Source organism: Schistocerca gregaria, chromosome 10 (assembly GCF_023897955.1).
Source record: "Schistocerca gregaria isolate iqSchGreg1 chromosome 10, iqSchGreg1.2, whole genome shotgun sequence".
In the NCBI taxonomy this organism is placed as follows: domain Eukaryota; kingdom Metazoa; phylum Arthropoda; class Insecta; order Orthoptera; family Acrididae; genus Schistocerca; species Schistocerca gregaria.
In genome coordinates, this window is record NC_064929.1 from 213,297,190 (window position 1) to 213,324,184 (window position 26,995).

Genomic DNA, 26,995 nt, shown 5'->3' on the forward strand with positions numbered 1-26,995 from the left:
GTCGGGAAGGCGTTGATGCGGGCGCGGAGAGCGTCGATGTGATCACGCCCAGATAGCAGTCGACTGGTGTCGGCGACCGACTGATGTTGCCCTTTGACGGCGGCGGAAGATGAGAGCGCCGCACCGTCGATGGACATGACTGAAACACAATAAACCTTCCCTTCCTCGTTCTCCTTCCCTTCCTCGTTCTCCTTCCCTTCCTCGTTCTCCTTCCCTTCCTCATTCTCCTCAGTCACATTGTCCACAGGGGACTGAGTCTCCTGTAACTTTCGCCATTTTCCTGCATCCCTTGCTTGTTTACTAGGCTTACGAGTAACCCCATAGCGAGTCGCCATAATCGGGGCCTCTGTATAAGTCGCTGTAATAGTAACTTGTAGGTAAGGCATTCTTTGCCAGGATTGTGGCAAGTACATTTGCGATATTTACACGGGATCCAGGTTGGTGTTTCCCTTTCGCATTTACTCTTGTCGTGTTTTTCACTTCCACAATTTCCACATACTGGATTCTGGAAGTTACAATATTTGGCCACATGGCCGTAGTCTTGGCATTTCGAGCACTTTGCTAGTGCGGTGTAGTCCTTTACGGATATTGCGTTGTACCCTACATAGAGCCTGTTTGTTGTTATGATCTGTTTGTTGTTATGATCTGTTTGTTGTTATGATCTGTTTGTTGTTATGATCTGTTTGTTGTTATGATCTGTTTGTTGTTATGATCTGTTTGTTGTTATGATCTGTTTGTTGTTATGATCTGTTTGTTGTTATGATCTGTTTGTTGTTATGATCTGTTTGTTGTTATGATCTGTTTGTTGTTATGATCTGTTTGTTGTTATGATCTGTTTGTTGTTATGATCTGTTTGTTGTTATGATCTGTTTGTTGTTATGATCTGTTTGTTGTTATGATCTGTTTGTTGTTATGATCTGTTTGTTGTTATGATCTGTTTGTTGTTATGATCTGTTTGTTGTTATGATCTGTTTGTTGTTATGATCTGTTTGTTGTTATGATCTGTTTGTTGTTATGATCTGTTTGTTGTTATGATCTGTTTGTTGTTATGATCTGTTTGTTGTTATGATCTGTTTGTTGTTATGATCTGTTTTCTTAGTGTTGGTGCAACTTCGATTGCGTAATGTACAGTGTTCCGGTCGCGAGGACCTGCTTTGAAGCGTACCTTAAACTGTTCCACAAATTGTTCCCGGGTCAACTTCTCTTCAAAATTTTGTGCATATACGCAATCAGCTACATCATCTTGAGTCATGTATGACGGAACGTCATACATCATCATTAGTGGCCTGCGCTTTTTTGGTTTTTCGCAGGTGAAGGACTCTTTCAGTTTGACATTGTTTATTAGTTTCTCGCTGTCCTCCGTGGAGGCCAGCTCAACTATTAAAACATTTTTTGTTGTCCGTATCTGGTTAATTTTAATTTTGTCAACTCGTGGGTTTATGCTTTTTTTCAAATTTCTCTTTGGCAGTCTTCACATCGTCACCATTTTTGGGTTCTATAAATACAGTTGGTACTGCTTTTTCGACGTTTTGTTTGATTGTCTCTTTGACCGTAACTGTGCGTTTGCTTTGAGTTGGAGTTGCTGCAGCTGCAGCATAAGTCTTTTGAGGCTTGGCTATTTCTTTTCTTAGTCGGTCATTCTCTGCCTTGATCTCGGCATACTGCCCCTCAAGCCTGGCATGTGCCAATGCCCAATTGGCAATATCCTCCTTGATCACCCTGATCTGTTCTGCGGTGATCTTTCCGTGCTTTACACTTCGGTCTAACAGCCGAAGGAAATGTGCATGTCTCTCCATAACTGTCATATTCGTAGATGTCGCCTCGATTGGAGCATCATGCTCCGACAGCGCCGTTTCACTCTCCATGCTATCAGCCATAGTTTATTGAAGAGTGAAAAGAAATGGGGCCCGTCTGTTTCCCCGGACCGGCACCTCTGGCATGGCTCGCTCACCAGTCGCGCCCCTTGACCAAGAGCCTTATGAGCTGCTGGGTTTAGCACGCCGTTTCCAGTGCACTAGTCCCCTTCCACGACCACATCACTGGGGATTTCACCCGTCCCTCCCCGGCAAATGCCCACCGCATTCCGGAGAGGCGGATTCACCACTCGGCCTTCGCCCCCTACTCGGCCGAATTCCCACCTGTCGGCCAGGGACCCAGTCCTACCCAGGTGCTGGGTCGGTCCCCCAGACTTTCGGAGGTCTGGCCCCATCTAACCTAGCCAGGGACATGTCACCACGCCCTGGCTTGACGGAACGTGTCCGGGACATCACGTTCACGGCGATGAGCCTTTGCCGGCTCAGGCCGTGATCCCTCCCCAGCGAATGTGGCCGTGGGAATTGCAGGGCTAAGATGTTGTTAGCCCTGCGAGGGACAGATGGCAATGTGCAGGCGCGCAGCCCACATTTCTCCAACCTGCGTTGACGACTTGAGGAGGTGGCCCTCCCACGTAAGATGCCGCTCCAGCACCTCGGTCTCACGCTGTGTATGTGTATCAAACTCTGGAGACGTGTCTTTTTTTTGTTTTTTTGACAAATTGTGAAGTAGCCTTTTCTTGTTTGATATTCGTATTCCATTGGTAATCTAGTTTTTTTCATACTTTCTACTTGTATTTTCTTTTTTTTTAAGGGGGAAGCAAAGTTCAAAGTAGTAGGTGAAGTTCCTGATGAAGCTGTCAAATTTATCATCAGTATTTGAACATTTATATATTTCTTCCCAGTTTTCTTTGCTTAATGAACAGAGAAAGTAATTTATGTTCTCATCACTGTAACATCTACCCATTTTTGTTAAGCCTGTCCTTAGGTTAAGTTGGTTTTGTAGCTGAACAGTAAGTTTCCGTGCTGTGTGGTCCCCAAAACCTGTGTTAAGTGTTTCTGCGAGAAATTTTATTTGCACATTTATAAAAATCTGGTCAATTGTAGAGGAGGAATTTTTTGTGGTCCGTGTTGGGGGTTTTTAATGTAGGTTGCAAGTTGTAGGTTAACAGGAGGCTCAGCAAATCTGTTTTTTGGTTGGACTCTTTTGAAAAGTCCATATTGAAGTCGCCACATAGAATTATACTTCTGTTTCTGTGGACTAGCTTGTTAAGCACTAATTCTAAACTTTTTAGCAAGTTGTTCATATCACCAGTTGGTGCTCTATACAAACAAATTACAGCTATTTTTGCATCTAGTATTTCAACTCCTGATACCTCTGCATCTTTAACTATTTCCTCAGGGATATATATTGTTTCAAAATGTATATTTTTTCTTACATAAATGCAACTACCACCATGTTTGTAGTTATTTCTACAATAATGACTACCTAGTACATAATTTTGAAAAACCACCATTTGAAGTTTTCTTTCATCGAACCAGTGTTCTGTTAGACACATTAATGATGTATCTTTTAATTCATTTTCTAGCAATACCTGAATATCATCTATTTTATTTGACAATGATTGTACATTCTGATGAAATACAACTAAATTTGAATTTGTTTTTGTTTTGTAACTCACTTGTGACAATACTTGTTTTGGAGTGGGCATTATCTTGACATCTTATCTCTGAGGTCCTTTCATGTGTTGCCACTGAAAATCCTGGCTGTGTGCTGTAGGTTTTCGTATCCTGGATGATCTTGTAGTCTTGAGAGTAGCTAGAATTTTATTCTGTGATGTAGTTTGATATCCTGTTTTTACAAGAGGTGTGATGACATCTGGATATGGTCTTGATTTACTTTCTGCTGTGTCTTCTTCCACTGATGGCGTTTCATTCTTTTCACCTTCTGTAGCTGTTTTCTCTGCATCATCTTTTTCTGTTTCTATTGTTTCTTCTGCAGTCGTCAAAGCTGTTGTTTCTGTTTTTTCTGCATCTACGTGGGATCCACTTTCTGCTGCTGGCTCTTCTATTTCTTCTGTAGCGAGCAAAACAGCAGCTGCTGCTACTTCTGCTTCTGTTTGTAATCTAGCTTCTGCAGCTGTAGGTTCTGAAGGTGATCCTTGTGGTAGTAGAGGAATCGATCCCTCAGTCCTACTATTTGATGGATTTTCCAGAAAATCCTTGATTTTTTGGCTCAAATATATTTTGCCCTTATTGTTTAGGTGCATCCCATGTTTTGTGAAATAAGCCCTTTCTAAGTCATCTGTGGCGAGATAGAACGCATTTGTCGCCGATTTGCAAATTTTTTTGTATATCCTATTTGCTTTCTGTATTTCTTTGTTTACACAGGATGATGCAGTTAGATCATGCCTGTGTGGAATGCCCATGACAACAACAGATTGGTTCTGTATTTGATTTAGGGTAAGGCTTAAACTGCGAGTTACTTCTTTTAATTCGTTTTTTATAACCATCATTTGCACCACCAAGGATTATAATGCATTTGGTCTGTGACGCACTGTTTTCGTTTTTTGGCATACAATTTTTAACGATTTCTTGCATATGAGCGCCTGGTTTTTTTGTGTCCTGTAACTTTCAGTCCATACTTGTTGTGCAAAATTTCGGTAATTCCTCTGCCGTGACAGTCTGCATATAATGCAATTTCTATGCTATTACGATTTGATACCCCATGCTTTGTTTTGCTTATGATATTTTCCCGAGAACGGGAGTTTGGTTTATATTCTCGTAACATTTTTCTCGCCCATAGTTAAACACGAGATTGCGGTCTTTAACGTGTAATTGATCACTTATAACAGTCTTGAATGTATGCTGATGCACGTTTATAGATTCACTGTCTGCATTTAAGCACCCGTATCTGTTTAAATTGGTCAGCAAGGACTGGCTCACTGAAAGATTTCGGCGAGAGTGTTTCTCCCGCCCTATGCTATCGTAATTGTCCGTACGTTTTGATTCTGCAAACACTGATAAACACTGTGCCATATGAAACTTCCTGGCAGATTAAAATTGTGTGCCCGACCGAGACTCGAACTCGGGACCTTTGCCTTTCGCGGGCAAGTGCTCTACCAACTGAGCTACCGAAGCACGACTCACGTCCGGTACTCACAGTTTTACTTCTGCCAGTATCCGTCTCCTACCTTCCAGACTTTACAGAAGCTCTTCTTTCAGGAGTGCTACTTCTGCATGGTTCGCAGAAGAGCTTCTGTAAAGTTTGGAAGGTAGGAGACGGATACTGGCAGAAGTAAAGCTGTGAGTACCGGACGTGAGTCGTGCTTCGGTAGCTCAGTTGGTAGAGCACTTGCCCGCGAAAGGCAAAGGTCCCGAGTTCGAGTCTCGGTCGGGCACACAGTTTTAATCTGACAGGAAGTTTCATATCAGCGCACACTCCGCTGCAGAGTGAAAATCTCATACTGTGCCATATGTTCCAACTTACTGGTATATGCCCTTAATGCTGTGATGTCCTGTTCCAGTACTTCTAACACGTTTTCTTCTGGTCCTAAACAACGCATTTCCGTTGCTGCTTTTTCATCGTTACAGTAAGGTTCACAGTTGCACATGTTACTTTTTGTGATCACCTGCGCTGTACACTGTAAATGATACCATCTGTGTGCTTCCGAACTTAATCTGATACCTTTTCGCACGTTTTCATCACACGATATACACTTGATTGATTCTAAAATGCCGAAAGTTGCGGAGCTTTTTCTTAGCACTTGTACACGCGCCGCCATCTAGCTTGCGATACTGTAATGCCACAATTTGCTAATGATTGCTTCCATGCTCTGAAAACTAAGCAATGATCAATCACAGCACGTTCACACTATAAAAGCCTTAAGACTGCTACCAACCACTCACGGCAAGTGCTCCCCCCGTAAGTTTCCAGGTCATCTTCACGGTAATAACTACAAATGCAAGCTACCATTCACTACACAAAATACGGCGGTTGGCCCCGAGACCATTCTTGGTGGTGAAGCTGCGGTGGCACTCACTGCAGGCGTAAAGAGCTACACACGTTACCGAATCTGCGGCACGGCCGGTTGGCCGGCTAGGTGCTGGGGAAGCTGGGGTGGCGCCTTCAGCGGAAGGGCCACCACTTGTATTTTCTTTTGTGCTAAAATTCATGAAAATACTTCTTAGTCACTCATTTAGTACAGTTATGGAATGCTGGCTCTTCATCCGTAATACAAAACCGAAATAGCAATTTTATCCAACCTGAGTATCTCTCCTAATTAAGATGACTGTAGGAGCTATCGCGCAGAGCGTCCGTACTTACCAGAGTCTCACCAGGGAATGCCCAACCGTCCCCTCGTCCGGGGTCCACACACGGTGGCCGGAAGGGCTCAGAGAGTCTGCACAGCGGCTATTTGCCTACCTAACGGGGCCTGCTAACGCGCGGGGAACTTGTGTCTCTCTGGTCCAGTGCAGTCGCACTCTACTTGATATAATGGTTGGCTAAACTGCATCCCCAGATTCACACAACCCCCAGCAGATAGCCCACGCATACGTCAGCAGACAACCCGCATTCACATTTACAGACTCTGATGTAACATAATTTCGAATAATGGCATCCAGGTGTGTTCTGAGTATAAAACTACTGCGTGAAGCCATGTAGCGGCTCACATGGAGCCGTTACATAACCTTCCCCTTCTGAGAAGAAAATGAGCAGTAAGTGTCCTTGCTTTGGAAGGGCACTTTCAAACATTTTTTTAATCATATTGGCAATAGCTGCGTCATGTAAATATGTGATTGACCACTAATTTTAAGTAAACAAAATCCTAGTCATCTAATATATAGAACATAATATTTGGAAATTGTTAACTATTAACAAATTATTCTCCTTCAGTGAATCTCGACACAGCCCTAACGCAGTAACATATAGGTCCAAGCCTTCCTCAAACATCATTATGCAAAACATACATGATTTGACTTAGCATTTAAGCTGAACACAAGTCATTTCATCTATTACTAGGCCAAGCATTCCGTTTTAAATTTTATGTAAATGAGTGCAATTTTAAATTTTTCGACGAACATAATCAGTTCTTATATACTAGACATTTAAATCTTTGTGGGCACTTAAATTATTAAAGTTCTGTTGCCAGTGTGTCCCACTTTGAAATATTTCACAAGATCTATCAAAACACCTAAATTCTTGAAATTGCACAATTTAAACAAGTTATATAATGAATTGAATTTCATACAACATATAGATAAGTTGGTATTAAGCTTGTGGGCATTTAAATTCTTAGCATCTTTTCGCATTTGTATCCCACTTTGAAACATTTGCGAAGCATAGAAAACATACAAAATCTATTATTTAAAGAAATTTTCAGTAAATCACATTACATCTTTAAGCAATTTCGTTCTTTCACTTCTGGATTGACGTGTTAAAGTTTTTTCTTTATCTCTTTCCCTATTTACTTTAGTAACTAGCCATAATATATGCAAAATCAGTTCTGCTGAAAAGTAAACACACGCACTACATATTGAATGTACATGGCACTTTCAAACACCTTGCACTTCACTATGGGATCGGGGTACTTGGAGGACCACAGTTTTGGGCTACTTGGAGGACAGGGGAGGAAGTTATTCTGCAGGTGTCAGCGACTGCAGGCTCTCCTTCGATCACGCCGGCCGCCTCCTTGCATTAGGCCGCTCCCTCACCTTTGTCAGCTCCCCAGGACCCATGTTGCCTCGCGTTGATGGCTGCCTCAGGACGTGGTGGCACGCGTTTCCGCGTCAGGTGGACGTCGACCTCCAGGGCAGAATAGCATCCCCCTAGCAGTCGTCGCCGCGTACCGCATCGTGAGCGCCCGGACCCGCCAGGATACTTCTCGTCGATATGTGAGCATATCCGCAATTGTTGCCGACAGCCACACTCCTGACGTAACCCCCTCGGTAACGTCATTCGCCTCTGTCTTCCGTCTGCAGTCCCGGCATGCCCGACTCAAGTGGTGAATTTGACATGCCTCTTGAATCGGTACTGCGGACGTTGTAGGTGTGGCGGTGTCGTTGTTGACACGCCGCCACTGGTGCCACGCCCCTGGCGCGCACCGGTTCTCCTTCCGTGATCTGCTGCACCGCGACGCCTGACCTGGATACGCCAAGCTCGCCTCTCGCGGGTGCTGCAGTTTCCATCCCGGGTTTGTTTTTGACGATGTCTACCAGGCGTGGCGGCGCGTCACCTCACGGGTCGTCCATACGGACTGCCCGTTACCATCTGCTGCTGTGCGGCGCCCTCAGAGTTGGGGGCGTGTCACCTGCTGGCGCGGGCGCTCGGCATATGTAGGTCCCCGCGCCCCGCGCGTGTTGACACAGTCGCGGACAGCGGCCGTCACTTAGGGAATCCCAAGTGCCGTGCGCTCGCCCGACATCTAGCCGCTAGTTGCTTGCATCGGCGACCCGGTCTCCTCGGCTGCATTCTCCCCTGGTTGCTAATCTAAACTCAGGGAAGCTTGGCTCTACCGATACATTTCAGACAAATTTTCTATCACAGTCCCCGACTGTTATCAGCAATCCATAATGTCTTCCTACATTACTCAGATTCTATTTATCTCTCTCCTTCTCCTACTGTGCCTTAGGGGCCTTATCTTTCCAATGATATTTTAACATGGCTTTTAATTTAGCCGCCTTTTCATACATGAATCATTATCCTATCAATTTACAACAAATTTTTATTCCTTATTTGATCCCTCAGTGGCTTTATAATAGGGATATTTTAATCAACATTAATCTACAATATTTTCTTTACTGATGAACAAGAAATGGATGGAACTAGAATTCCATTTGTTTTAGATTATGATCTATAGTATTCTTAAGACTAACTTATCACACTTCCACGTTCTTCAGTCATTCATTTCTCACGCTTCTCACATAAATGCAACATACACACATAGGCACTCTTTACTAGCTACATAGCAAGCATTCCTTGTGACGTCACACATTTCGCATCCACAATTTCTCATTTAAGGCAACCTCCCCCTCTAGTTTACAGTACATGCGCTACTGTAACAGGTATAACAGAGAATTAACTACAAAACATGCACTATTGTAACAACTACGACACACATAATTAACAACCAAACATGCCTTATAGTAACAAAATCCTACACACACAACTACCGCTACTCCCACTACAACCGGTTTCTACGATAACTTACACCCTTTCTCCTTTGTACACATCATTTGAGGGTTTTGCATCGTTCCTCTTCATTCTGGTTACCGCTCCTTCCTGTAACACAACTTCTGGATACGGATTAATCTTACACGTTTATCTCCTTCTGGAGTTGGTTGGTTGGTTGGGTGTGGGATTGAAGGGATCAGACTGCTAAGGTCATCGGTCCCTTGTTCCACGATAAAATCACACGAAATAAAAACTGTCAGTCGTTAAAAACGGAGAACTGAGACAAGGGACGACACAATACAAGAAAGACAGACAAAGACAAGACAAACGGAAATAAAATCACACCGAGTGTGAAGGTGGTTGGCCGACCATGAAAATAAGGAAAAGCCAACCACCAAATGACATTAAAACCCACAGTTTAAAACCACAGGCCAAAGGCCCAAGTCAATACAGGAAATAAAAGGACAAACACTCAAATCATACGATAAAAACCCCCTGCCCGAATAAAACTCAACACGAGGTCCGCCATAGCAACGTCATCACATAAAAGGGGCAGGGAGGGTATCAGGCAGCGCAAACGTCTGCTTGAGTCCTGTTAAAAGCGGGCAGTCCACCAAAATGTGGACCACCATCAGAGCTGCCCCGCAGCGACATAGCGGTAGGTCCTCCCGGCGCAACAAATGGCCGTGCGTCAGCCACGTGTGGCCAACGCGCAGCCGGCAGAGGACGTCAGAGTCCTTCCGGGAGGCCCACATGGAGGAGCGCCACACACCAGTCGTCTCCTTCACCGCCCGAAGTTTGTTGGACGTGGGCAGGGTGCGCCACTCGTCACCCCAGGCACCAAGCACTTTCTGGCGCAAAAGCGACAGGAGATCACACTCCATAAGGCCGAGTTCCAGAGCCGGTGAACTCACTGCCTGTTTAGCCAGCGTGTCAACCCGCTCATTGCCCGGGATGCCGACATGACCTGGGGTCCAAACAAAGACCACGGAGCGGCCGCAACGGGCAAGAGCATGGAGCGACTCGTGGATGGCCATCACCAGACGGGAACGAGGAAAGCACTGGTCAAGAGCTCGTAAACCACTCAGGGAGTCACTACAGATGACAAAGGACTCACCTGAGCAGGAGCGGATATACTCTAGGGCGCGATAGATGGCAACCAACTTGGCAGTGTATACACTGTTCTTGGGTGCCAGCGACCGTTGCTCACAATGATCCTCTAGAGTAAGAGCGTAACCAGTGCGACCAGAGACCATCGAACCGTTGGTATAGGCCACGGCAGATCCGGGAAACTCGGCAAGGAGAGAAACAAAGCGGCGGCGGAGGGCCGGAGGAGGGACCGAGTCTTTCGTACCCTGTGCCAAATCCAGCCGAATGCATGGTCGGCGCACACACCAAGGGGGCAGACGGAGATTGGCCCGGAAAACAGGCGGGAGAGGAAAAAACTCAACCCCACACAGCAGAGCCCGGATGCGAACCGCGATCGTACACCCTGACCGGGGCCGCCTGTCTGGAAGATGGACGATCGAGTGCGGGAACAGGAGACGGTATTTGGGATGCCCTGGCAAGCTACAAACGTGGGCAGCATAAGCGGCCAGAAGTCGGTCGCGCCGGATCCGCAATGGAGGAACACCAGCCTCCACAAGTAAGCTGTCAACAGGGCTTGTCCGAAATGCTCCTGTGGCGAGTCGGATCCCGCAGTGATGGATGGGGTCCAGCAATTGCAACGCTGATGGCGATGCCGAACCATAAGCCACACACCCATAATCAAGGCGGGACTGGATCAGCGCTCGATACAGCCGGAGAAGGGTGGACCGATCGGCACCCCATCCGGTGTGGCTAAGGCAACGGAGAGCGTTTAAATGCCGCCAGCATGTTTGTTTAAGCTGCCTAATATGAGGCAGCCAAGTCAACCGGGCATCAAATACCAGTCCCAAGAACCGATGCGTCTCTACCACAGCAAGAGGTTCACCGTCAAGGTAAAGGCGTGGCTCAGGGTGAACCGTGCGACGCCGGCAGAAATGCACAACGCAGGTCTTAGCGGCCGAAAACTGGAAGCCGTGCGCTACAGCCCACGACTGCGCCTTGCTGATAGCGCCCTGCAGCTGGCGCTCAGCAACTTTTTTTTTTTTTTTACATCTAAATTTACAAACAAGCCCATCATCTGAGTTATTAAAATGGGCTGTACTATGAACTAAACATTGCTACTTTTGTTTACAAACCAGTGATTTTTTTTTAATTTCAAATTACAACATAATTTTACAAACATAGATCTGACCTCTTAGCCGCTCCTGGACTTCCAGGAACGTTGCCCGTCCCTACCACTTGGAGGTGGGCCAGTTTCTACAATCCGAACGAAAACCACTGCATAACAATTAACTTCTTCTTCCCTCCACCTCCTTCATGTACACAATGTTATTTACAATTTTTCTTTTTACAACTCAACATGTGTTAATGACTACTTGCGCTATTGCGCCTACTGACTAGAACTAACTACAAAAACATGGATTACAACATATATTTACAAGTCAATCTGGTCTCTAGACTACTCAAGTTTTGGTCACATCAGGTTTATTATTTGGACTAAGTGCGAAGGCTACTCCTACCTGGAATTCGCCCCGAGGCATCCTCCCTATCTATTTCACAATAAATGGGGGAGCCTCTCCTACTCACATTCTAGCCCTCTAACACCGTCCTGGCGACAGTGTCCATTCTCCAGTTCGCCCACAACGGTCAGACCCCCCAGTCCACCCTTCCCCAATAGGTTGAGTCGCCCCCACCTACCGAGGCGGCCAGTCTGGCGATCCGCCAGCCGCAAGCGACGGCACATGTCTTCTCCTTATTATTAACTTTGTGCTGCCAATGCTTCTCAGTCTTGGCTGAGAAGCAAGGCTTTTTTCTCCTAGGTTTTCTTCAATGGTGATATTGCACAAATACTGTTTTAGCAAATTGTGAAACTTTATCGAGAAGTCTTTGTAAGATTTCATATTTGTCAATGTCCATTATTATGTCATTTATTTGCATTCCGGCTAATTGCCTTCTCTCTTCTACAACTGCTTGTGCAAAGTCTGGACACTCGAATGTGACATGCTCGGGCGTCCCGATTGGGACACCACAGACACATTCCGCCGAAGGCCGACTCCCCATCCGGTTTAAATAAACCGCGTAGGGGCCATGACCAGTGAGAAAATGCACTATCCCCTGCGTTGGCTTGAAGTGTTTTATTTTTAATCTATCCTGTATATTAGGAAAAAGGTTAAAGACCCTTCTTCCTGTTTCCGATGTTTCCCACTGTGTCTGCCATATTTCCATTGTTCTGCTTTTAATTTCCTTCACTGTCCTCAGATGCCTACCCATCAGGTCTGATACTTTGTCTATTTGCCTCTTCCTTAGCCAATATATTGCCGCGTTTTGTCTTATTAACAGATCTAGCGGATACAAACCCATTACCACAAGAAGGGCATCGGTGGGCGTGGTTCCAAACGCACCAATACATCTCATTATTACATTTCTTTGTATTCTTCTCACTGTCATAGCAGGCCTCACCAGAACAAGCCTGTGGGCCCATGCACTGGAACCGTACCCCACAATAGGCGCCAAAATACAGTTATGATACATGCTTGTAGCTGATGGTGGTAAATGAAATCTTCTGCTTCCAATACTTACCAACTTATTGAATATCATGGAGGCCTTAGATGCTACATGCGCAATATGCGGGGCATAGCTCCAGGTTTCGTCAATCAGAACGCCCAAGTATCTAGCCGATCTTTTCCGTTGTACCATAGTATTATTTATACGGATAATAGGGTCTCGTGCTAATTTTCCTTTAAGTAACAAATAATTTGACTTATTAGGAGCAATTTGTAGTTTAGATTCATCACACCAAGTTAAAAGTATCTGTACCGCGGAAGTTGCGCGTGCCTCTATTTCCGTTCGACTGTCTCCTTCCACCACTACAAGGAGATCGGCATATGCCACCGCACCCAGCACAGTATTATCTTGCTGTAAACTGTTCAGCAATGGGTCCATGTTTACGTCCCAGAAGACCGGGCCGCAAACAGAACCCTGTGGGCAACCTTTAGTTATGTTTTTTGACACCACTGTGCCAGGAGCCGTGATCTTGGCAACTCTATTCCGGCAGTAATCCCTCAAACAATCATATAGTGGACCCAGACATCCCATCCCCCGCAAGCGTGAGAAGAGAGCCGGCCACCACAGATTGTCGAAGGCACCGGATATGTCCACCATGATACCCAAGACATACCGCCTGGTGGATGAGCGCACAATTTCAGTCAGTGTATTTATGGCATCTGCTGTTGCCTTTTCTGAAACCAAATTGCAGTTCGCTCATTCCATGCAGGACTCTGTGGCTTGACAGTCTATTTACCAGTAATTTTTCCAGAGTCTTCCCCAGGACGTCCAACAGACATATTGGCCTATAAGACTTTGCAATTGTCGGGTCCTTTTCAGGTCCCTTCTTAATAACCACTATTTCTGCATTTTTCCATTTAGTTGGAAACCTTCCTTCCTCAAGACATCTATTATATATGTGAGTCAGAGATGGGGAAATCTTGTGCGCTAACGCCTGCAATACCTCCACAGGTATCTTATCAGGTCCTGGGGCCTTCTTCTTTGCAAAGGACTGAATTGTGAGTTGCACCTCCTCTACTGAGAAAGAATACACTCGTAATTCATTCACATATGGAATGTTGTCTTCCACTCTTAACTCCACCTGCCTCTGACTGTCTTGTCCTGGGTCATCGTCTGGGAGGAGCACCTTAAGTAACTCCTCCGCAGTGTCCTGCCAAGTCGTTGTCATTGTGTCTGTCTGTCCAATTTTGACAGTCGAGAGGTTCATAGGGGAGTGTATTTTTTCTCTGACGATTTTATACGGAAGGCCCCATGCATCCGTTATCAAGTGTGATGCTACAAAGTCCTTCCAACTTTGTTGTCTGTGAGTGTAAAGTGTATCTTTAAATATCCATTTTAGTCTTCTGTATCTTTCCAGATGGTACTGTCTTTCGTCCCTGGTGAAGCTTCTCTGGTAATTCCTCCTTGCTCGTCGCATAGACTGCCGGAGCCTGGTAAGCTCTGGAGTCCATGGAGCAGTTACCTTGCGGATGAACCGCCTTTTTTGTGGTACTGCAACGGTTACAGCCGACTTAATAGAAGACGTGAGGGCGTCCACTGCTTCATCAATTTGAAAAAGTCCGTCACCCAACTCTGGAGGATTGCACTCTGCCTCTAGCAGCTCCCAGTTGGCCCTCCCATAATCATACTGCAAAACCCAATCCTCCGGCACATCCCCAGTTTCCACAAGAATTTGGAACTCAATTACATTGTGATCACTTACTGTTAATCCGTCATGTACAGTCCAGTTAGAAATTCTGTCTGTTAGATTTCTCGTTGTTAAGGTGACATCTATATTGGTTTCAACACCAGCCCTACTTCTATAAGTAGGTGGATTTCCAGGTCTGTTTTCTACATATAAATGAAATTCCATTATCAGATCCTCCATAGCGCCACCCCGATCATCAACGTGGGGACTGTGCCAGAGGAGGGATTTCGCATTGCAATCCATTGTTATTACAACAGGTTTCCCTTCTAGGGCTCTCAGAATTAATGTTAACTGGTGCAAGTGATGATCAATATGTTCACGATATTGACAATAAACATTAACTAAGTACAGACAGGTCTGCAGCATGTTTAGTTCTACAACAATAACATGACTATTGCAAAATTGTGTTAGTATAGTTGTCTTTATTAATTTATTAAGGACAACAACTGCTGCCATAGGATTATTGCCAAATGTTATTACTTGCGATGTTACGGGAAAGCCCAAGACACGGCCAGAGACAGAGTTTGGTTCTTGAATTGTTAAAATGTCTATTGTATGCTCCTCTGCAAGCTTTCGCAACTCCTGTGTGACTAAGAAGCTTCGCATTGCATTTATTTGTACAACTTTAAGGTCAGAAATCGGGAGGGTATCTTGTATGTACATAGCTATTTGGAAACTGGAGGGAGGGAACGAACATTACCCTACCATACATCTTCACCATTTCTTTGTATATCTTCTGCAAATTGAATTCCCTTCCCCTTCTTCGAACAACTTCTTTAACCAAACTCAACAGTTCTTTATACTCAAAAGGCAAGTTGACTGATGCCAGCTGAATACAGTCGACATCCTCCAGAGTTGGGAAAGTAATTCTGTTCCCATCCGGGTGTCCGACCCGCACAAGCTGTCTTAACGCTAATGTTAGCAGTTGAGGTTCTTCTAATCTACGAAGCTTCATTGCATTTTCACACATCACATAAATATCATTTGGAGGACATTGTGTATACGTTTTACTAGCAAAGGAGCTGTCTGTTAAAGTTAAAGTCTCTACAGAACCGACACCAGAAGCCAGGTTTTCTACTTCCACATCTTTATTGGTGTCTTTATCTTTACATGCGTCGGTTTGGCCACTCTCGACGATGGAAACCACCGCCGCCTCGGCGCGGTCGACGCCACCAGAGCCGGGTTGCCCCGACGCCTCGGACGAAGACCCCGGACAGGGGACAGATCCCGCACCGGAAGCCGACCCTGCAGCAGCCGTCGACACATCTGTAAGAGACAGAGATATTTGGGATGCCCTCAACCTTTGCCAGCGCTGACCGTCCCTCGCTAATTTACTTGGAGACTTATATTTTGGAGTCTTTTTATGGATCTCCATAATCTGTACGTTGTATTAATCTTTGTAATAACAACTTGTACGTAAAGCACTCCCTACCAGGAGTGCTACACGTACGTTTCCTATACTTGCATGGTATACAGATCGCTGGCTGGGATTGTTTTGTACAGTTTTTTCTCTCATGGCCTTCTTCACCGCAATGAGCACAAACTGCGTTTTTAAATTCACAATACTTGGCCACATGCATATAATCTTGACATTTTGTGCACCTCGGCAAGGCTGTATAATGTTTCACCGATAATGCGCCGTACCCTATGTACAGTCTACCTGTCTTAATTATGAACTTTCTCAATTCCGGATCCACCTCCGCAGCATGGTGAACAATGGACCGATCTCTAGGCCCTGCCTTAAATCTTAGTTTAAATTTTTCATGAAATTCCTGTTTCGAAAAATGTTCTTCAAAATTCTGTGTATACACAGATTCAAGGATGTCATCTTGATTCATATACGTTGGAATGTCATAAATCATCATTAGAGGACGGCTTTTCAGATACAAAGTGTTCTTTTAATTTGACATTATTCACCAGTTTGTCACTGTCTTCTGGCGTGGCAACCTCAACTATTAAGGCATTGCGGGTGTTTCTTACTGCATTGATCTTAATCTTATCCACTTTTGGATCAACACTCTTTTCGAAATTTTCCCGTACCTTCCGTATGTCTTCACCTTTTTTAGGTTTGACAAAAACGGTCGGCGTCGCTTTCTCAAGACTACGCTTTATTGTCTCTTGAACTGTTGTCTTTACGGGTACAGCAGCAAGCCACTGAGGCATAAGTTTGAACTGGTTTTTGTAGTTCTTTCCTTAGTCTTTCATTCTCTTTCTTCAGTTCTGCATACTGACCCTCAAGGTGGGCATGGGCTAATGCCCAGTTCGCAATTGTCTCTTTTAGGACCTTGACTTGCTCTGCATTTATCTTTCCATGTCTCACGCTACTTTCCAACAATCGGAGGTAGCGTGAATGTCTCTCAATAACGCTCATATCATAACTTTCCTGTAACGAAGGAGTCGGAGCCACCGGCTCCAAAAGCGCAGAATCACTCCATATTCTGTGCCATAATTAACTGAAGGAGAGTGAAAAATGGGGCCCGTCTGTTACCCCCGACCGGCACCTCTGGCATGGGGGGAGGCTATTGGCAGCTCGCCCACCAGTCCCGCCCCTGGACCAAGAGCACACCCGAGCTGCAAGGTTGAGAGTGCCGTTTCCAGCACCCTCGTCCTCTTCGACGACCTTACCATCGAGGATTTCATCCGTTCCTTCCCTGGCAAGTGCCACCCGCACTCTGGGAAGGCGGATTCACCCTCCGTCCTTCGCCCCCTACTAGGCCGAGCTCCCACGCAAGGCCAAGGACCCGGTCCTACTCAGGTGCCGGGTCGGTCACCCAGACGTTCAGGGGTCTGGACCCAGCTAACCTAGCCGGGGACGTGTCACCACGCCCCGGCTTGGCAGATCATGTCTCGGAAGTCCAGAGACACGGCGAAGGCCACTTGACAGCTCAGGCCGGAATCCCACCCCGGCGAGCCAGGCCGTCGGAACCAGTGCGCAGGATGTTCAGCGCACTGTCGCACCCCTGCCCTTTGGTCGCCCGAAGGCTTAACATCCGCACCACGTGAAGGCGGGGAGGGGCACTTGGGAAGGAGAGGTTGTGAGCGCATCCTTCCCCAGGACCACAAGAACAGTGGCGACCGGATTCCAAACACCCAAATCGAGAACCGACCTGGAAGCGGCCGAGTCACCACCTCTCGGGCCCTGACGTCTATTTCCCGCTGACGTGAAAAAGGTCGCCCGGCACGTGCAGATGGCACCACTAGAGCACCATCAACACACACCGAACGACCTTCCACGCAGCATGAGACGTCGCCACAAGCCAGTTATCCCTGTGGTAACTTTTCTGACACCTCTTGCTGGAAACTCTCCAAGCCAAAAGGATCGATAGGCCGTGCTTTCGCAGTCCCTATGCGTACTGAACATCGGGATCAAGCCAGCTTTTGCCCTTTTGCTCTACGCGAGGTTTCTGTCCTCGCTGAGCTGGCCTTAGGACACCTGCGTTATTCTTTGACAGATGTACCGCCCCAGTCAAACTCCCCGCCTGGCAGTGTCCTCGAATCGGATCACGCGAGGGAGTAAACTGCGCCGCACACGCGGACGCGCCGACGCACACGGGACGCACGGCACGCGCAGGCTTGCACCCACACGCACCGCACGCCGTGGCGCACGGACACGGAGCCGCGGCGCGAACGCAACCCTAACACGCTTGGCTCGAGAACACCGTGACGCCGGGTTGTTATACCACGACGCACGCGCTCCGCCTAACCGAGTAAGTAAAGAAACAATGAAATTAGTGGTATTTCACCGGCGATGTTGCCATCTCCCACTTATGCTACACCTCTCATGTCACCTCACAGTGCCAGACTAGAGTCAAGCTCAACAGGGTCTTCTTTCCCCGCTAATTTTTCCAAGCCCGTTCCCTTGGCAGTGGTTTCGCTAGATAGTAGATAGGGACAGCGGGAATCTCGTTAATCCATTCATGCGCGTCACTAATTAGATGACGAGGCATTTGGCTATATTAGCCGTCCTTTATTCACGCATTGTGAACAATACAAAATAAAGTGTACCCACAGGTGGGTTTACAAGATGTTACATGAAAACACTTAAAAGACAGTCACAAACACGTGAATAAGAGGAGGGAATTATGCCTGAGGGAGCCAGGCAGCAGCAAAAGGGTCGAGCTCATCCTAGCCAACGCCAGTGCGGGGCATCATGCGGCGGCGGGGGGCAGTCATGGTGTCGAAACGCCGCGCCGCCATAATGCTGCCCAACAGCACTCTTGTGCCGAGTGTCGAGAAGTGGCCCTTGGTCACGCCCACTTCCTGCAGTGCTCTTGCGGATGCTGGAGACCAGACCCCACGCCAGCTGATGGTCGCCGACGTGGTAGTGATGTCCTTAACCGCCGGGAACAGCTCTCGCACCTTCTCATGGACGGCCTGCTTGTCATAGACCGCGATCTTCTCACGGTGACACCGATCGAGGTCGAGGTTGTCGCCGACCACCTGGGCATCGATGATGAATGCTGCTTCGCCACGGACTGCCACGATATCCGGCTTCTTCAAACCTTCTGATGTCCGAAGGTGAGGCTCCAGTAGGATGTTGTAGCCCCTACGACGGAGGCCACGCACGAGATAAGACGCCACTGCGTCATGTCGCGCAATTCGGGCCCCATCGCTCCTCCAGCACTGTTGGATTACGTGGTTTGCAGTCTCCGTAGCGTTGCAGCCACCCCGGCATCTGGTGTCACCGTCTCTCCCGCGCAGGAGCCGTGCCTGAGTTGGCAAGGCATTGATCCTCGCACGCTGGCAGGAGATGAAGTCGCGGCCCGTGACAAACTGCCGGGTATTGGACACCCAGCAGTGCTGCCCTGGTGTTTGGGCAGACTTCCGCAGAGCAGCGCCGCCGACCGAGGAGTGCAGGCGTTCGGCCCAACACCGACCCAGTTGGTAGCTGGACTTAACGACGTCACCATTCCATCGCAGGCTGTTGTCGAGGCGCAAGATTTCGCGGCGGAGAGAATCCCTGGAAGGACCATCAGCAGCCGTACCCAGGCCCTCCATCTTAGCGAGCCGCCTCCTACGGAGAAGGGGACCAAGCCAGCGGGCCGCTGGCACCCCCAAGCCCCCATGTGAGATGGGAGCATGGAAGTAGCCAACAGGTGTATCCGCTGGCAGGTGCAGCCAGGATCTAATGGCTGCTCGCACGCTGACATCAAGAGATGAGAGGGCCCCCAGGCGAGTTCTACCCAGGGCAAGGCCATGGTAGATGCCTGGGAGAATCACCGATCGAAGGGAGTACAGACGCTGCTGAGGCTTCAATGGGGCGCGCTTGATGACCTCCAGCTGCCTCTCGACCTCCCGCCGAGGATGGAACAGGCTACCCCCGCTCGTGGTGAATTGCAGTCCCAAGTACTTGAAAGTATCTCCCATCGCTAGCGCTGGAATGTTGTTGTTTCCAGCAAGGAAGATGACAGCCCTGTCGACCTTCGTCTTCTTCTCCCGCCCTGATGGAACAAGGGCGAGAGAGAAGCACTTCCGAGGGTTGACCTCAAGGCCGAGGTCACCAAGAGCCGACGTAGCGATGGTGAGTAGCTCCTGCAATCCACCACGGGTTTCAGCGAACAGTAGGAGGTCGTCGGCAAACGCAGCAGCATTGATCCGCCGTCCAAGGATGCAGGCACCAACATGGTCAGGGAGACGGGATAACAACATGTCAATAGACATGTTGAAAAGGATCGGGGACAAGGGATCACCTTGCCGGATGCCCCTCGAAGGCCGCACCAGATCAGACGATTTCCCAGCCGCACAGATCACTGTCGAGCCCGCCTTATAGCACCCCTGGATGTAGTCAATGAACTCGACTGGCAGACCATGGGCCCTCAGCACTGGACGCAGGGCACCATGGGCAAGCGAATCGAAGGCCTTTGATACATCCAGGGAAGCTAAGTACAGCGAACTGCCAACTCCCTGCGCCTGAGTCATCGCCAGATCTAGCAAGAAGGTGTTATGGAGCATCCCATCCTGAGGGATGAAAGCCCGCTGGCGACCATCCAAGGCACAGTAGCGCATCAGGCGGCCAACCAGAACCTTGTGAAAAGCTCTGGTCAGCACCGAACACACTGTGATCGGGCGGAAGTCAGCGGGGGATGCTGCGGCGGTCTTCTTGGGCACCAAGGTGGTTTGGGCCTGAAGGAGGCGGGGTGGGAGGGAGCGGGAAAGGAGGAGAAGGTTAAGGATTTTGAGGAAAACCTCACGAGGAAGGCGACGCAGTTGGGCGGGTGTGAGGCCATCTGGACCTGCTGAAGAACGGCGAGGGGGAAGAGCGGCTGCAACTTCCTCTGCGGCAATGGGGGCCCACAGATCTTGGAAGGGCACCTCCTTCGAAAATGGCAGCAACTTCTCGGAGAGACCCTCACCACGCGGAGGCCGAGACCTCACCCGAGGCACAGTGAAGAGGTCTGTCCAAAACTCGATCAGCCCAGGGATGGAGGGTGGCTGATGTAGAAGTGTGCCATCGAGGAGCCCATTAACGCAGCGTGCCGCACTCTTCTTGAAGGCCCGCTGAACTACTGCGAACTCCCATCTACATCTCGCCCGCCTCCGCTCTGGTGGCTGTTGGATCCGTGCGCGTGCAGCTTGATGGCCAGCTGGCTCCTTGCTTCCCACTTCGTCCAGGACAGATGGTAACATGGCCTGGATAGTACCACGACTAGTGGTAGGACCCAAAGCCACAAGAGCGTCAAGTGAGCGAAAACGATGGCCAGAGGAGGGGGGGTTCCCCAATGAAAGACCAGATAGTAAGGTCGACTTCATCCCCCTGCGGCGAAGGCTCTGGCATGGAAAGACCCTCTGCAGGATCAACAGCAGGACCAAGAGGAACAAGATCACCTCTGGACATCTCAGTGACGAAGTTCGCCACCAAGTCCTTATAGGCCTGAGCCCTACGTTGGCACTTGGACTCCAGCGTGCGCTCAGGAAAGGCCTTGCTAAGTTCCTGGTTAAGGAACTTGCAGCCACGGGTGGACAGGGTTGCTTCTAGATGGGCTAGACGCAGCAACTCCTCCTGCGACCACCTGGCCTTCTTCCTCTCGGTCTGGATCTCGGCATTAGCAGCAGCAGGGTGGGCACGAGGCCGGTGGACACCGAGCCCGGTCTTTGTTGTAAACAACCGCATGCACTCTGGGCAGATGGCGGGGAGCAGCGCTCGACCCGCACCGGTTGGCTGGCTGGATGGCTCATCAACTGGCACAGGCACTCCAGTGGGAGGCCTGGTACCTCTATTGCTTCTCGTAGATGCGCCAGCTGGAACAAAGGCAGGGGGGCAGGCAACCCCCAAGCCCTCAAAGACACCCTGCTCTGTTGGTCGGGGAACTTACAAAGCGTTACGCCTAGGCGTAACCTTTCAGCTCCCCTCACGACCCCCGCCACGTGAAGGCCAGAGCTAGGATTTCCCACCGAGAGGCTAAGCGAACCATCATCCACTCGACATCGCTAGGATGCTAAGGAGTGGATTGAGAGGATCCGTATAAGACGCATCATGTGAGCATTTGGAGAGTCATAGTTACTCCCGCCGTTTACCCGCGCTTGCTTGAATTTCTTCACGTTGACATTCAGAGCACTGGGCAGAAATCACATTGCGTCAACACCCGCTAGGGCCATCGCAATGCTTTGTTTTAATTAGACAGTCGGATTCCCCCAGTCCGTGCCAGTTCTGAGTTGATCGTTGAATGGCGGCCGAAGAGAATCCGCGCGCCCCCGGAGGAGCACGCTAAGGCGGACGCGGACTCGCAGCAAGGAAGATCCGCGGGAGGCCAAGGCACGGGACCGAGCTCGGATCCTGCACGCAGGTTGAAGCACTGGGGCGCGAACGCCGCGCAGGCGCGCGCATCCTGCACCGCCGGCCAGCACGAGGCCAACCAACGGCGAGAGCAGACCACGCCCGCGCTAAACGCCCGCACTTACCGGCACCCCTACGGCACTCACCTCGCCCAGGCCCGGCACGTTAGCGCTGACCCACTTCCCGACCAAGCCCGACACGCCCCGATCCTCAGAGCCAATCCTTATCCCGAAGTTACGGATCCAATTTGCCGACTTCCCTTACCTACATTATTCTATCGACTAGAGGCTCTTCACCTTGGAGACCTGCTGCGGATATGGGTACGAACTGGCGCGACACCTCCACGTGGCCCTCTCCCGGATTTTCAAGGTCCGAGGGGAAGATCGGGACACCGCCGCAACTGCGGTGCTCTTCGCGTTCCAAACCCTATGTCCCTGCTAGAGGATTCCAGGGAACTCGAACGCTCATGCAGAAAAGAAAACTCTTCCCCGATCTCCAGACGGCGTCTCCGGGTCCTTTTGGATTACCCCGACGAGCATCTCTAAAAGAGGGGCCCGACTTGTATCGGTTCCGCTGCCGGGTTCTGGAATAGGAACCGGATTCCCTTTCGCCCAACGGGGGCCAGCACAAAGTGCATCATGCTATGACGGCCCCCATCAACATCGGATTTCTCCTAGGGCTTAGGATCGACTGACTCGTGTGCAACGGCTGTTCACACGAAACCCTTCTCCGCGTCAGCCCTCCAGGGCCTCGCTGGAGTATTTGCTACTACCACCAAGATCTGCACCGACGGCGGCTCCAGGCAGGCTCACGCCCAGACCCTTCTGCGCCCACCGCCGCGACCCTCCTACTCGTCAGGGCTTCGCGGCCGGCCGCGAGGACCGGCCATGACTGCCAGACTGACGGCCGAGTATAGGCACGACGCTTCAGCGCCATCCATTTTCAGGGCTAGTTGCTTCGGCAGGTGAGTTGTTACACACTCCTTAGCGGATTCCGACTTCCATGGCCACCGTCCTGCTGTCTTAAGCAACCAACGCCTTTCATGGTTTCCCATGAGCGTCGATTCGGGCGCCTTAACTCGGCGTTTGGTTCATCCCACAGCGCCAGTTCTGCTTACCAAAAGTGGCCCACTTGGCACTCCGATCCGAGTCGTTTGCTCGCGGCTTCAGCATATCAAGCAAGCCGGAGATCTCACCCATTTAAAGTTTGAGAATAGGTTGAGGTCGTTTCGGCCCCAAGGCCTCTAATCATTCGCTTTACCGGATGAGACTCGTACGAGCACCAGCTATCCTGAGGGAAACTTCGGAGGGAACCAGCTACTAGATGGTTCGATTAGTCTTTCGCCCCTATACCCAGCTCCGACGATCGATTTGCACGACAGAATCGCTACGGACCTCCATCAGGGTTTCCCCTGACTTCGTCCTGGCCAGGCATAGTTCACCATCTTTCGGGTCCCAACGTGTACGCTCTAGGTGCGCCTCACCTCGCAATGAGGACGAGACGCTCCGGGAGTGCGGAGGCCGCCGCCCCGTGAAGGGCGGGGAAGCCCCATCCTCCCTCGGCCCGCGCAAGGCGAGACCTTCACTCTCATTACGCCTTTAGGTTTCGTACAGCCCAATGACTCGCGCACATGTTAGACTCCTTGGTCCGTGTTTCAAGACGGGTCGTGAAATTGTCTTACCCCCGAACGCACAGGGGGGCCTTCTGGAGTAATTTCGTCCTTACTCTCCTTACTTTCATGTGCGACTTGTCTGCTCATTGATCACATGGTACATCTTATTGCTCGGAATACAATTTATCCTAATACATTTTACGCACAACATATACAATTTACTCTAAATCTATTTTACCTATATTCTATTGTTCCACAGTTTTTATTCAATGAGGGGTTTCACGTTTGATACGTGATGGAGCCCTCTCGATTTTCTCGACCTCAGTGTCTGTACTTCTTTTGCGTTCGGATGAGGGATACGGCACACGCGGTACGGACCATTGTACAGGCTTAGGAACTTCTTGCAGATTCCCTTCCTCTGTTTGACAGTTTGTGTGACCGAACCCACACCTTCTGTCCAATGAAGAATTTTATGTTTCTCGTTTTCTTTTGGTACGCCCTTTGCCTCCGGTCTGCCGCACTCTTGATATTCTCCGGCGCGAGGTCAACGACCTCCTTGTGTCTTGGTTGTCTTTCCTTTGGCCAAGGTATGACTTCCCTGATTCGATTAGGGGGCTCCTTATTCTTTAGCACTAACACTGGTGGCAACATCGTGGAGGCGTTTGGCAATTCATTTAAGATCTCCTGAAACGCCTTTAGGTGTATGTCGCACGTGTTATGCTTCCTATAACAGTACAGCGTGCACAGCCGCCCTAATTCCTTCATTATTCTCTCGGCGGGGTTAGACGACGGGTGGAACAAGGATATAAAATTCAGCTTTATTTTCCTCCGCCTCAACATCCGCAGCCAATGTTTAGATCGAAATTGCGGTCCGTTATCCGATATCACTCGTTTCACCGGCCCGACCTCGCGCACGAAATCGTTCGCGAATGCCGCCGCCACCGTTTTCCCCGTTGCTTTCCTCAGCGGAGTAAACCAAACGTACTTCGACGTCAATTCCACGGCTACAAGAATGAACGCGTAACCAGATTTCGTTCGAGTTATTGGCCCGAACAAGTCCACCGCGGCGACCTCTCGCAACCTGCTTGGAATGATCGGGTACATCGGTGCAGCAAAAGATGTGGTGGACAGTTTCGTTCTTTGGCATGGTTTACACACTCTAATTACCCGCTGTATCCTCTTTAGCATGTTATTGAAGTAACAGGCCTCTCGTAACTTCTGGAAGCACTTCCGTGCTCCGAAGTGTCCGTAACTTAGGTGTATATACCACACTAGCTTATATATTAGCTCCTCAGGTATTACCACCAGCCATCGCGGATCTTCTATGCTCCGTTTCCGGAAGAGGATTCCGTTCTCTATTCGGTAGTACTGCCGAATAGCAGCTTGGGACCTGTTTCCACTTCTCTTTCACCTCCTTTAGTATCGGGTCCTTCTCTTGTTCGTGCCCGACATTCTTTAGTGACATCGTCACAAAGTTTTCGAACGTGACGTTTTTCAGGTAGAGAATACTAAAATTATTCTGGCCCGGGTCACCGTCTATGCCGTGTTTTAGGCCTATCGGAGCCCGAGACAACGCATCTGCTATCAGGTTTTTTTTTCCTGGGATGTATTTAATTGTGGAATCGAACTCCTGTAGATACAGCGCCCAGCGAGCTAACCTGCTGTGGGCCAACTTTGCCGACATCAGAAATTGTAATGCCCGATGGTCAGTGAACACTTTAGTATTTCTCCCATACAGGAAGTACCGAAATTTGCTAAACGCAAAGATGACAGCGAGACCTTCGAGTTCCGTCACCGAGTAATTTCTCTCTGCCCTCGACAGCACTCTACTCGCGAAAGATACGGGCTTCCATGTCAACATATCCTTCTCGTCTTCCCCTTGGAAGAGAACCGCGCCGAGGCCGTTTAGCGAGCTCTCCGTCATCAGATAAAATTCCCTACTCAAATCTGGATGTGCGAGAATCGGTGCATTCACCAATGCTTTCTTTAACCTCAAGAACTCATTCTGTGCTTGCTCGTCCCAGTACCAGATCGTGTTCTTGCCAGTAAGCGCGCAAAGACGTGGCGTGGACAGCACACTTAGGTTTACAAATTTCTTAAAGAAATTCGCGACTCCTAGGAATCCTCTTAGTTGTCGCTTAGTCGTGGGTCTTGGGAACTCCGCAATTGCCTTGATTTTGTCCGGGTCCGTTTGTATCCCGTTCACCGAAACTATATGTCCCAGGAACTTTATCTTCTGGCGCCCGAACTGCGACTTTTCTAGGTTTACGGTTATTCCTGCCCTTTCGAGGGAGTCTAATAATCGATTTAATACTTCATTATGTTCCTCCCAGGAACTTTCGGAGATTAATATGTCGTCGACGTAGACCGTAATTCTTTCACGCAGGTCTTCCAGAAGGATACTGTTCAAGCCTCGTATGAACGCCGCCGCCGAAACATTCAACCCAAACGGAAGCCGTTTGAATTGGTAGCAGTTACCGTAGCATAAAAACGCGGTATACTGCCTACACTCTTGATGCAATACGATTTGGTGGTAACTACTTCGCAGGTCTATGGAGGATAACACCTTCACTCCATGAAACCGTTGCAATAATTGCTCCAGGCTTTCCGGTCTGTCTGTTTCTGCCTTTATTACCGTATTTATTTGACGAGAATCCAGCACCAACCTCACCAATCCGTCCCTTTTCGGTACTACTAGGAGTGGTGAGTTGTATGTACTCACGGCGTGTTCTATAACGTCTTGTTCTAACATCTTTGCAATCTCCTTCTTGACCTTTTCTTTATGCGCTAGTGGAATCGGGTATGGCCTGACGAAGAACCTTTTATGTTCTCGTATTTGGAGTTTGTACTCGAAGTTTTTCTTATCGCACCCGGTGCGTCTGAGAATATTTTCTCACGGTTCCTCAGAACTCCTAATAATCGTACACGGGCATCCTCTGGCATGTCTCCTACATTGCGCATGCTTTCCTCGATTATTCGCTCGAAGACCTCATCCTTTCCATGCATGGAGGACGGTAAACTCACGCCATTTACACAGTTTATGAGGATCTCTGGCTCAGGGCGCAATTCCGGGTAAGTGAGAATCCGTAGGCAGCTAGTTTCCGCTCCGTCCCGTAGGACCCAATTATTGAACTTTAATTCTACGGGGTTTCCATCTCTGTTCAGAGACATGATGCCTCCTACCAGGTCTACAATTGCCTGGTGAGCGCTCATAAAATCCCCCCGAGAATCATTTCTGTGTTCATTAGGGGCACAATGAAGAAGTTTGCCTCGAACTCTTCGCCCT

At 48.9% G+C, this 26,995-nt stretch overlaps 1 protein-coding gene across 3 annotated transcripts in view; it reads left to right on the forward strand.

Moving 5' to 3' along the window:
• LOC126293682 (uncharacterized) overlaps window positions 1–26,995 on the forward strand; it is a 110,541-nt gene that overhangs the window by 72,228 nt on the left and 11,318 nt on the right. Inside the window, exon 1 of one of the 3 annotated variants that reach the window (XM_049986974.1) lies at window positions 15,185–15,591. The exons of the other annotated variants lie outside the window; for them this stretch is intronic. Coding sequence (XP_049842931.1) covers window positions 15,434–15,591 — 158 coding nt within the window. The 5' untranslated portion in view covers window positions 15,185–15,433. Of the gene's footprint in view, window positions 1–15,184; window positions 15,592–26,995 lie in introns of those variants that run through there. 3 annotated transcript variants of the gene reach the window in all.